The sequence below is a fragment of the Ciconia boyciana genome, chromosome 1 (genome assembly GCF_034638445.1).
Source record: "Ciconia boyciana chromosome 1, ASM3463844v1, whole genome shotgun sequence".
Lineage (NCBI taxonomy): Eukaryota > Metazoa > Chordata > Aves > Ciconiiformes > Ciconiidae > Ciconia > Ciconia boyciana.
In genome coordinates this window covers 80,354,426-80,367,475 of record NC_132934.1, presented here as the reverse complement: position 1 = coordinate 80,367,475, position 13,050 = coordinate 80,354,426, and the positions used below count along the sequence as shown (strand labels likewise).

Sequence of the window (13,050 nt, the reverse complement as noted above, 5' to 3'; positions counted from 1 at the left end):
CCTACGCTACCATGTGGCAAAACATACCTAGAGTATCTGAATGTGCCAGAGGTAACGAAATGTGGATTTGAACAGCACTCTGTGGTTACTTGCATATGAATCGTCCACCAGAAGCTTTGCTAACCTTCTTCCAGTTCCTTTTGCACATCACAAACAGATTTTGAATTATTATACTGCACTCCTACACACTTGCGTGTTGCCAGTATTTCGGTTGGTTAGTATTTTCCCATGCAACCAATATTTTTTTCTTTCAAGCGTAAAGAATGCCATGAAACTTCTTGCATTGATCATAAGGCTGGTGTCTTTTCCACAACAGGGATAACTGTACCTGCATATCCGACCTGAGAAAATATACCAAAATACTGAAAAACAACTTTAAGTACCTTATGCTTGATCTTGCAGTCCTTATTTAAGGCCCAGCCTGTAATCAGATTAATCTCTTTTGTGCATGCAGCCTATCCCCTGGGCAGAGGCAACTCAGCTGAAATTGAGGTCCTTGCAATAGGAATTCTTTTTGAAACACCCTTGCAATGGAATCTGACAAGACTGACTAACACAATAAAGGAGTTCAAGAACAAAAACCAAAACAGCTTCAGAAGCCGAAAAAAGATTTTAAAAAACCTGTAAGCACATTAGAGAATACAAAAGAGGAATCACCCTTGCCCCAGGATGGGTTTAGTTAACAATGAATTTGTATCACGTATTTACAGTGTAAAGTGACATATCTTCTAGTACCTTTTACAGGGTTTTTTCATTGCTGCCTATGAAATTGAGAAAAGTAGCTGTAGGTTACCACAAGAAAGTCCAGTAGAGCTTTTACAAATATGACACAAACATCTTTGTAGACAATATACCTGTATGGTGACACTGATCAAGTGAAAATTTCAAGCTGCAGCGATTTGGGGAAGTAAAATGTTATATATTACAAATAAAGTGCAGTGAGTATAAATCATTGCTGGAACATTTGTAATATACTGTGCTTGTACTCGATGCTATGTTTTGACCACAGCAAAATAAAAGGTATACCTTTAAAAGGTAACTGTTCCTATATCGGGATTCCTTAGCAGGAATGCTGCAGGCACAGATTGTCACACCGGAATCACAGGACACAGAATCCCTGTGAACAGATTCTGAATTCATCTCTACTTAAAATCATAAGGGGAACACTCCTGTAGAAAAGCCAATAATGGCATTTCAACGTTCTGTTTTGCACTGCCAAATCACATATTTTAAAATACATCTATAAAAGCTGCAGATCAACCTCAGTGCAGGTAGCAGGAAATAATCCTGGATACACATTGTTATTCTAGTAAGCCACAAGTCAGTTCCTCAGAAAATGGAGTACTAACAGAATCTAGCTCTTTTTAGCTCTCTTTTCAGACTTTTAAGGAAAATTAACTACTGTGCTGTAAAGCAAAGATGAACTTAGTTCTACAAAATATCTTTCATACCCATGAACTTGAGTTAAAACATTAAAAATATTAACTTGATTTTGGGATTACAGCTCTTCCTTGCCTAGACTTACTTTTATTAAAATTAAATAAAAGGAAGCCTATGTTCTATGTGAAAATATATTTTAAAATTTTGTTACAGTTGTCAATACCAAACACTGATAAGTTGCAGAATTTGTGATACTTCTGCACAAATGATACAGTAATAAAGACCAGACAGGAATAAATAGCAGTTTGTCTTTGACTTCAGGCCCATCATCGTTACCCCATAAAAGTAAATCTTTCCTCACTGTACAAAAGGGTTCACAAGATAAAGTATGAAACAAATATTTAAATTAAATAATTTACATATTTTTCTTAAAGCACCTCTGTAATATAATTTAGTGAAAGTTTATACCTTGCAATTATATTCTTGTATTTTACAAATTGAAACATGAAGAAATGGTATTACATTAAATTAAAAAAATCCCACAATACATAACAACATCAATAAACTTAGATCAAACCCACATATAATTTAAATCTCTAGTAAAAGAAGGGTAATAAAGCTGATTAAACCTAGATTAAAAAAATTATATGCCACTGATTATCAAGAAAGCACTTGAGATATAAGCAAGCACCAGATACCACACTCCACCTTACATTTCAACACTTACTAAAGGATTTGGGTTTTCAGGGAAGGACCAGTATTTGTAAGACCTTATGCTTAAGCAATATCACAACAGCTGCAAATGCATTTGTTAAGTGTAGTTGCAGATTTTCAGCTAAGTAACAGGGATACTTTTAAGGAGAGACAGAGCTGAAATTGTTCCTCTGCAGACACAGTACAGGCAGCTACAGCGTAAGCTTCTCCAACTGCTTTGTCCGAGATGGTGCGTAAGTCATCCCGGCTTTCCATTAGAAATAAGGAGGAAATTCAAATTTAATAGTATGTGACCTAGCTCTTGTGATGAATAAATCTCCCCAAGTTTCAGCAGTTTGAATAAACAAACAAATGTTTAGATGCTTATTATAAGCTCTTTGATTTGCAAACTTGTGCTAGCTCTTTCATGAGAACGGACTCAGTGCAACTGCTGGTATTTCCTAAATCTGTGCAGGCCAGAAATAATGCAAAAATATGCTCTTTGGCAACACTTTAGCTTTCTAGCAGCTGGCTAGAACCAAAGCACAAAGGCACATGGAAATGGCAATTAAATAAAAAAGATTTGTTTAAATGCGAAGAAAGATTCCATTTCTGTATGTGGAAAACATTCCTATCTATTGTCTGTCAATTTGTGTTTAAAATAAAAGTGGGATTCTGAAATTTAAAAAGGTACAAAGTAACTGATTTTTTTTTAAATGGCAGTTGTGTGCTGTTACACTGAAGACAGTACACCTTTAAAGAAAATATTTAAGAAGGAGATAAAAATGAACATCAGCTTTCCCTAACACTTGACACAAAACCTTCCTTTTTTTTTTTTCTTCTCCTTTGTCAAAGTACTTAGGGCATCCCAATAAATAAATAAAAAAAACCCAAACAACCCTCAAAAATTAGTAAGCTGTAGGTTCACTGAAAACTTAAGTCATACCATTGTTTCCTAGGATTTTTCTCGATCCATCTGTTGTCTCTGGTCTTAAGCTACTTGTGGGTACCTGGTTGCTAACCAGAGTTCTTCGGTGCTATGATAGTAAAATAAGTTCTGTTGATAAGAATCAGATCAAAACTATACCTAACAAGCCAGTAAATCTTTAATAATTTTTTAATCCTAAAATCTGATCACTTTATTTCCCTCCATAGAATGGGTATTTTAAAATATTAAATGATCTGTACAAGGTGGAGATGCTGAAGGCTCCTCAGTAATATATCTCAAACTAGTTCAGATTGCAAACTTCATAAAAAATGAACACAAACTGAGTCATTTTGAAATCTAATTGGCAAAAGCCTGCTGCAGTCACCTACTGAAGTAGCTAATGTACTTCGTTAAGAGTGTAATGTAGAAATTAAGAACTTCTTTTGCCCATTAAAACTTGGGAAGTGAATCGTCTGCCCTGTCTCATTCTTTGAAGAGACTGGGGGTACGTGCACCGTGCAGCAGTGTGGGCAGTGGAATCTATCCAGAATTTTAGGCTACGTTAACATCTTGTTCATATTTTTGTAATTCAGGGATGCGTTCTTTCCATTTTTTTTTCATTAAAGGTCTGCAATTTAATTTAAAACAGAAATTAAACTTCAGTGTCCAAGGCACTAGTCAAAAAATGCTTGCTGGTTTTCCTGAGAAACTTCAGCACATCCAAACTATGGAACACAACTTTGAAATTTTCCCTTTGCATAAATCTAAGCTTTGGGGAAAAAAAATTCAGCTTATAGTTTTTTTAGAAGATAAACTTAAAACAGTTGGCTATTAGAATTTCAGTATGCCATCACAGAATGGCTGATATTTTGATAATTTTTTTGCGTAAGCAATATTGCGTGTCAGTTATTTCAATGCTCAACGTCTTATGCCTAAACCCCACAGTTCCTTAGTGAAACATGGCTGACTTGAAGAATAAAGCAGCATCATTGCTAAAATCCTCTTGTTATTTCTGAGGGCATACTACGTACTGCTGTAAGACACAAAAGACAACCTATTTCTCATCTGCTGTTTCCTGGTTAGACCAACGATCTTCTCTTAATGAAGTGTTAGAAGTAGCTGTAACGTAAGCCCTATTCTTCCTGTTGCCGACTGGCGACAGGGAAGGGAAGAGAGTTTTGTGCACGTGCATTTATTGTTTCTGTTCTGCCCCAGCTGGTCAGCAAATTTGAGGCCTATGCTTCAATATTTTACACTAAATATATCTGACACTAAAACCTCTGCTAATGACCATCGCCTGGATAAATACCAAATTGCTTTTAAACCTGTAATTTATCCAGTGTCTAGCCATGCCAGCGGGCCTGTAAAGAAACAAATGTTGTGACTAAAATGAGAATCACAGTGTGATGTTCTTACTTTATTGATCTTACTTAATTCTTGCAGTGAAGGTTTAAGATTCTGAAGTCTTCAAACATGCTACAATAAAACAACTACAAAGTGTCCTCCTGTGCCACTGAAAGATTGTGAAAATGATAAGATTGGCTCCCGAGATCTTTGTGTTATGCAACAAATAGTAAAATAAGGAAATAATAATGTGAAGTTACCATATTAAAAAAACAAAAAGAAAAAGAAACAGCACAGTGTCTTGCATGCAACTAGCATTTTTGTGTAGTACTCTCTGATAAAAGGTCCTGTAAAGTGGCAAAGTCAAGCAGTTTCCTTATGGCTTATTTTGCATCAGGAGTAAGTACTATTGTAAAACCATAGTTTGCTGTCAGGAACATGATAAACTTACTCTCAACTCTGCTCTCTTTCATAATATTACACAATTGACACCTACAAATGCTGTTCTTGGTAGTATTGTCACCTTGTCCACTACAGCTGTATGGACAAGGACAAAATCTGGTGAAATAATCTACCTAATACTTCTGTCAACAAGGCCTAAGAAGGAATAGAAAGAAATATATCCGAGTGGATAATTGGAAAAAAATGAAACAGTGTACTCATCAGAAAAGTATAAACAGGTCCAAACAACTCCATACTGCCAAGATACTTGTCAAGAAAAAGGTGCCTTTCCTATACAATCATTTCGTCAGAGTAAGCTATCACTGCACTAGAATGCTACACAGTTGAAATTATTTTTTCTGGGCTAGGATCAGATTTTTCAGTCTCTCCAAAACTCTGGCTAATTCAAAATAGTATTTTCAAGTTAAAAACTGCATCTTGAGCTATTACAAGTTCTCCAAAATACACATGCTATGATATATTTTTCCTCAGAGACATTTTCATATTTCCTTAAAACACTTTAGAAAAAAGTGTTCCATGGCTTTATCACATTTACTCTTCAAGAAACACCTGAATGGAGCATCTCTATTTTAGATATTTTAGTATTTTAGTATTTTAGATAACTCTTCGGATTTTATTTCATTTCATAAAAGAACCATGTTTTAAACATGCTAATCCTAAGGTATACTAATGTAATACTATATGAAGCTGTACTGCATTTCCTGGAATTAAAGCAGCAGCGCATCAAAAGTGTTTCAAATTTTTTAGAAGTGTATGTACAGTAATGTCCAACCATTTGATACACCTAGACTGACTGCTGTAAGAAAAAGTGTTAGTTGGTTCTCAGTAATTACCATTAGCCAAAAGTGCATAATCTTTATGATTGTGCATATACCTGGAGAGAATTTGCTGAATTTGTCATATTAATTCTAAAATGACTAAGCCAAGAGGAAATACAATTTTGTTCATTTCTGTTACTTAACATTCTGATTTATTATACAAATATGTATTCCTTACCAATCTTCAAATTTCCAAATAAAAGAACCATTGTAAGACACTTCATGAGCACTATGATCAGTATTTTTCTGCAGAACTCTTTCAAAAGAAGACATAAGATCCCAAACCAAAAGAAGTGTAACACTCCAGTTACCCAGCTTTTAGGTTTTTCATGCTCTGGACTGAGTGAACAGGAGATAACTGTGCAAGTAGTTTTGCTCCCATCTGTTATTAGTATTGCTCTTGTCTTTAAATGTTGTGGAAAAAAATACTAAAAATCCTTAGTACATATCCCTGTAGATTTCCTGTAGTAAAGGGTGTAAATGTGCATCAGATTCAGTCTTCTTAATTATCTGAACAAGTTGAGCATGCTCTGTGACAAGTTGTCGGAGGTCAGCCATTTTTTGGAGAAGTTTCGGGAAGAGGAAGATGTCATCAGGATGGTTGGTTTGCAAGTGCAGTTTCAGTACATGCACAATGCTCTCCTGCATTTTTTCAATGTGTCCTACATTTACAAGACCAGGACGATCTGTCCTCAAAACAAACAAAAGAATACATGTCATAATTTTATAATTATTCTTTAAAGTAGGCTACTTTATAGATTCTATATGGTAGGCTACAGTGTATATTTACATTATACGCTGAGGGCAATGAGCTTCAAAATGAATTGTCTTAAAAAAAAAGAAAATAAGAAAAAAAAAGTTTGACCAAAGTTTTTTCAATGCCCACAGTTATTCGAGGAGAGATTTCATACTACTAAATACAACCCGTGCTACAAAAAAAAACCCCCACACCACCCTCTCACCCCAAAAACCAGCAGAAGTATACAGCCTAGGAATCCAGTTCTATATTCTGTATGTCCCAATAACAGAATTCAAACAGTAAGGATGGAGAAAAAAGCATGTGGCTATTTCTAGAGAGTTCTTGAAGTCTGGTAGCAATACAGCAAGACATAAATAACAGGCTTTCACTCTTGGTTCCCATATGTATACTGCCATAGCACAAGTTGTTGACAGGACGTAGAGAAGCACCTATTAAGGATGTTTCATACTTTCTAGTATATGATCTCATTTTCAGCTACTTACAGTCCTGTAATACCTTCACTCTCCAGATCAAACTTCTCTGTAAGAAGTCTGGGACAACAGACTAAATATATTTCTTGAAAACTTAAGCTAGTTCCAAGGAGAAGGATAGAGGGAAAAAAAAATAATAACCCAACCAAAAAACATTTTGCCTGCAAAGAACTCTCTTGACTTTTGAAAACATCAAAATACCAATGTATTGTGCAAAAGTAATTCAAGATTTGACGGGAACTTGCTGTCTAAACTAGCACATGAAACTTTTGAAAGTCTACAGATTGTATCTTTCCTTGTAATTGCTGAGGATGTAACCAGGGCAGTGAAACATTCTGTGAGTACGGCAGAACGTAGAAAAGTCAGGCAGCAGCAGGTGCTGGAACTTTCTTGATGTTTTGTTTCCTTTTATGAAAATGCTTATGGATAGTTTTGAATTTAACCTTAAATATGAATGTCCTTACTTTCTGGAGGAAAGAAAGGATTACATTTGTGTTCCTTCACTCACAAAGAGTTCAAACAACAGGCATTTAAAAAAGAAAAAACCCAAACTCCATATCCTTAGGTACTATGAAATAATTTTAAAAAATACCATCAGCTATTTTTTTTTAATTATCTAAGTAAGCTGTTTTTTTAAAATCGCTTGTGATATTAAAATCAGAACACAGGAAGTGCATCAGCAGAGCCGTGCATTTGTGCAGAGCTCATTACATGATGCAATCAGCACGTGTCAAAGGTGAGCAAAGCTATGATCTGCACCTGCCTCCAGTCTCATTACATAGTATTTTTCTGCCCATTTAGCAGATACAAATACTGTTTCCAACCCAGCCTTAAACATAAAAGAAAAATCCTCCAAACCCCAAACAAAAAAACCACCAACACTCTTCACATCCCACTTTTAAAAACAGAGAGTAACTAGACATCTCTCTTAAGCGAGGCTAAACAGTAATTCCAAGCACGTCTACAATTTGGCAAAGCAAAATACAGGATCGAGACTGTTAACAGTTACACAGTATCTTCCATGTAACGTGCTAAAAGGGAAAATGACACTGTTAGTGGTAGAATTGAACCTGCAAGAAATATATAAGCTTTTCCATTAAAATTACTAATTCATATGAAGAAAATTTTAAAATTTACTACCTTAAAGAACAAATATGTAGTGCTTACCTCCACAGCAAATGATGGCAGCAACAAAAAGAGATATATCGCTATCATCCAATTCCAGTGCATTGAATTTCATTGCAAAATCAAATTTTGGCTCCATTATATCACAGAATGGCTTTCTCAGGCTTTTCAGGAACTCCCGGGTTATAAAACCGTTTCCATAGGCTACCAGCATCCCATCCTTGTTCATCACAGATGCTAACATGGCAAATATGGCTTCATAAACTCCGTATTTTAACAGTGTCACTTGATCATTCAAGTCAAGATTGGAGAAGCCAGGGATAGATTTGGCAAATTCAGTAAGTTCTGTGACAGTCTCTACAGACGTACACTGGCAGCAGTGGAAGATTCGAACTTCTGCTTCCTTGTTCTGAATTCCATTGGCTACCAATTTTGCCACCAGGGTCTTCTCTGCCATACACAAGGTGTCCATATCATGTATGACAAATGGCTACAGAGAAAAAAAAATACTAATTCAGTTACAAAATAATGGTTATTAATCATTGGTTTCCTAAAGAATATGAATTCTGATAAACTTTAACTTTCATGCTAATCAGTCTTCAACTATCAATAAACCACGAGTTCTTTCATATTTCTGCATAAAGACAAACCACATATCACAGAACTACAAACCGTAGTACCTAAGAACAAGTATGCTCTGCAAACAATGCAAATAGTAAAATGTAAATCTGTATGACATATCTTTAATCTAGTTTTATGTAGTAGTTATAGTGAAGATCCAGAAGTACCGTGCTTAGTATGCATATATCCATCTCAGAGCAAGTCCCAGAAGGTTCACAAAAGACTTGTATTACCTTCTCCAGAAGTCCAGGTTATTCTGCCTACACTCCTATTGATTCCTAAACTAACTACACTTGATGCACATCATGATGCTTTCCTGAAGTATCCTAGGGGGAATACAGACAGTCATTTAAATACAGGACCGCATATTTGCACAAGAATGTGAACCCTGTACTACTCTTGCATTTTATTATCAGATTTTCATAGACTATGTCCCAGCTGATCTTCCACAGAAATTCAGCTCATCCTTCTAGCTACAGTTAGCGCTAAGTGATCTCTAAACTCAGAATCCCACTAGAATGTCAGACAACAGAAAATTTCAGTCTTGATCATGGTCTTTTCTATATTCCCCTTAGTTTAAAAAGGTACGTGCATTACAAACTGATGAGCTGGTCTCTTAAAACATCATAAAAAAAAAGGCATTCAGGCTTCCTAAAGAACAATCAGAACTCAAAAATATTTTGATATATATCTGAAGAGCAGTAATCAAAACAGAGGACAATCCACTACAGAAAAACAACAAAACCCAATGCTTCCCAGCCTACCAGTCATGGCAATTGACCATGAACATAAATCTAGTTCCATGAATGCTAAGCAAAGCACCTTCCCTGTGCTGTTTTGTTCATCTCAGATTAAATATGATGAGGAACACTTGGTGTTCTGTTAGAAACTCATGGAATTCACTTATTTCACTTAGAAAACTGTCAAACATGCTAGTTTCCCACAGTTGTTCACTTTTTAAATGCTTATGGCAACTACACATTCCATCTTACTTCAGCACTTAGAGTTATACAGAACAGAACTTTCTATGTGCATGTGGGTATGAGCAGAAAGTGGCAAAGCAATAAACCCACCACATTTCTAAAACCTTTAAAAGATGTAGACTATCTTGTAAATCTTTTGGGAATTTATCATCATTTCACTATGCGGAAAATAGGTATGGCCAATGACTTAGGAGCTAAATTTAAAAATTATATTTTGTCATAATGAAAAATGCCATTTTATTCTGAAATGAATTATAGCGGTGCCAAGAATTAGGATTCACTTAAATCAGCTGTTAATGCACTGTTCAGACACAGATGGATTACTAATTACCAACAACAAACCCCCTCTTCTTTTTTTTTAATTTTTCTGTTAAAAAGTCAACAGAAAATTAAAATCTCTGTTTTCCCAAGAGATTATGAGATAGATTAAAAAACCTCTCCTCTTCCCTGCGTGTTGAAGAATGAGGAAGCAGCTTGTTTGTAAATACTAGGTCTGATTCCTCATTAATTTTTACTTGTAAATTCACCAAGACACATGCAAGGCACTATTAGGTAAGCAATCGGATGACTATAATCTGAGAGCCTCGATCGCATAAATGCAAACACAAAAATAAGGATGCAGTGATCTAGAATCCCTGCATGTATGATACATATTGTAACTTATGATTCTCACATGTGGTAACAAGCTTGAAAAGCACTTTATGCAGATACCTGCTTGGTAAGGTGTTAAAGCATGGTATTTACTGTAGGCTTATGTCAGCTTGTACTCCCAAAAAAATTTAAGCCTGTGCTTAATTTTACGCATCTCTTTAATCCAATGAAGAAGACTGGGATTATTCATATGTCTCTCTTTTAATGTAGAAGCCTGTATGCTTGGCTAGACTAGACTATAATGTGTCAAATTCCATAATTTAGAAGACAGCTTGCTTACAATTTTTATAACACTCATCCCCATAGTTACATGGGTTCTGTTATGGCATATGTAAAACCTCTTCCCTGCAAATTTTTACTGAAATTAAAATTGTTGATAAAATAAGATAGTTATCTTCTACATACAATTAACATAAATCACAACAGAATTTTTTAAAGTATACATAAAGTGAGAGAAGTCAGTCCTTACAATAGTTATACAATCTCATGTGCTACAAAACAAAAAGCAGTTGATAGCATTAGGTAGACCTTGGCTAAATTATCCTGAAAGAAAAATAACCTCTACAGCATACGTGTCTTCACAACCTTGCTTGCTTCTCTCTTTCAAAGTAACCATACAGTAAAGACCAGGAAGGCCGGGTGAGAAAATGGCCAGAACTGTAAACAAAGAATTACAAACTCAAGTTTTCTTTCCCCTCCTGCCATTAATATTGTTGTGATTAAAACAAAGGTCACAGAGAGCTCCTGTACACTCTAAAAGATAACGGTATTTATCCTGGCACTTGTGGCAGAAAAACATTATAATTTCTTTTTTCACTGTCATAATAGGAAATTAATTTTGAACCATTTCCCCCACCCATACCATGAGTTATTCACATTCAGATGTAACTTTTTTTTTTTATTAAGAACTAATTTTCTTTCCCTTGTGTGTCTACTATAATCTAAGGTTATGAGCTTCCATTTACAAGTTAATGACCTGATTTTCCTAAAGCTTCCTGTTCTTCTGATAGTGGCTAAAAGCAACCATATTTACTACAGGTATTCTTTTTGTATATTTCATGTCTGTATTAGCATGATATTTATTTTCTAAAAGATTTGCTTAAGAGATTAACAAATTATTATAATCACCTTATGTACTTGCCAGCTTTACTTTAAAGTTACAGCAAAATTACTTACTGGATTGTTATTAGTTTTCCCTGCAAGGATGATTCTGGCTTTAACCTTGTTCATATTGAAGTTTTTCAGGTAAGCATCATGAATTCTTTTGGCAAGTGATTTAAGATCTGCCATTTCTGAATCTTCTACATAATTTTCACCTGTTAGAATTTCTGCTTTCAACTTGGCCTTCTCAGACCTTGGCATTCGTCCAAAACGTATTGCTGATGGGAAGACATAATTGTAAAACAAAGGTAAGTTATACAAAACCCTATGCCTTTTACCGTTGCTGATTAGAGCAGTAAGACTTTCTGTCTAGAAAAACTGAGGTAGACGTAGTATCTTTATTATGATAAATTAATGAGTGAAAAAATCGCATCCTTTCCAACATAGTCAGTGACTAATTATCAAGACAATATGCTAAACTGAAGGTAATCAGATGTTTCAAAACACAAACTGATATCTGCAATGAGCTAGAATGCATGCCTTTTTCCTTCTACATTACCCAAGCAGTTGTATTTTGTTTTCTCCATATTGTGTTCTACAACTCCCAACGTGAAACTCAAAGTCCACCTTGGGAATTCTATAAAACTGAGTAAACTCATGTCAGGAGCTTGGCAGACAGCACACATGCCAGCTGGAGAGCTGCCTGGGGAGTTACTCTGCAGGGAACACTGCAGTGGAGTTGGGCCCGAATCCCATTGCTGATTCTGAACATGCTCAGGCATTCAGTTCTTTATGCACTGAATGTTCAGTTCAACATATCTGTACTGTCTAGTGAGAACAAAACAGACCACAGACCCAGATTTATGCCCAAAGGCTATAGTCAACAAAACCGCCTCCTAGACCCAGCATTTTATGCTTCTTTTTTCAACAGATTAGCCCTTCAAGACTGGAGAGGATGAGAATAGAGTTTGCGTATCCAATCTAGTCATTAGGATATTCTTTTGAGAGGCAGGAGACATGAGTTTGAAACACCACTGGATACGGAGGTCTCCCAGTTCTTGGGCAAGTGGTCTTGCCATTTAGCAATAAAATAGGCATGTCCACATCCTTCTTCAGTTTCACTTTAAAACTAAAACAGCTTTATTTTAAAAAGGACCTTACCCTCTCAGGTTTTGAGATGGCTAATATAGCTGGTTACTCTTACCGCATTTCAGCATCTAACCAGTGGGAGGACCGAACCTCACTGCTTAGACTGAGCAATTCAGAGCATGTGCAGAATTAGCCCTTCAACATGCCCAAGGAATTTTGTCACGACCTAAGGAGGTGTCTCATGACATAAGGAGGTGACTCTAGGCATGATCTGAAATACAGTTTTGGACTTCAATGGAAGTCCAACGTGGAAGGCCTGTTCGGAATCTGGCTATGGGTCTACTGGAAAAGTGGAAGAGTATCTGCACTAAACTGACACTTACGGTTTTAAGGTTGTGGCTGTAAATCTAGTTCTAGCTCTTTTCCTGAGAGGTATCGCCTGCAAGTTAGCAGTCATCTCCTTGCCCCACTGCCTCCCATGTGTTCGCTGCAGTAAAACTGCTACTATTCCCTTCAACTGGAGCACAGATGCCCACAGCATTTTAGTAGGATGAAACAGCTTCAACTGAATGTTAATTCCTGCCAACCAGCACAGCTCCCTGCTCAACTCCTGCCCCTGAGATGT

At 36.0% G+C, this 13,050-nt stretch overlaps 1 protein-coding gene across 7 annotated transcripts in view; it reads right to left on the bottom strand.

Moving 5' to 3' along the window:
- Window positions 1-157: 157 nt before the first annotated feature.
- Window positions 158-13,050, bottom strand: part of PPARA (peroxisome proliferator activated receptor alpha) — a 42,616-nt gene continuing 29,723 nt past the window's right edge. For 5 of the 7 annotated variants that reach the window (XM_072876494.1, XM_072876486.1, XM_072876513.1 and 2 more), the window contains exons 7-9: window positions 11,412-11,614; window positions 8,023-8,470; window positions 158-6,311 (exon numbers count right to left, since the gene is read on the bottom strand). In XM_072876494.1, coding sequence (XP_072732595.1) covers window positions 6,064-6,311; window positions 8,023-8,470; window positions 11,412-11,614 — 899 coding nt within the window. In that variant the 3' untranslated portion in view covers window positions 158-6,063. Of the gene's footprint in view, window positions 6,317-8,022; window positions 8,471-11,411; window positions 11,615-13,050 lie in introns of all 7 variants that reach the window. The other 2 variants (XM_072876531.1, XM_072876536.1) reach the window with 2 other exon arrangements.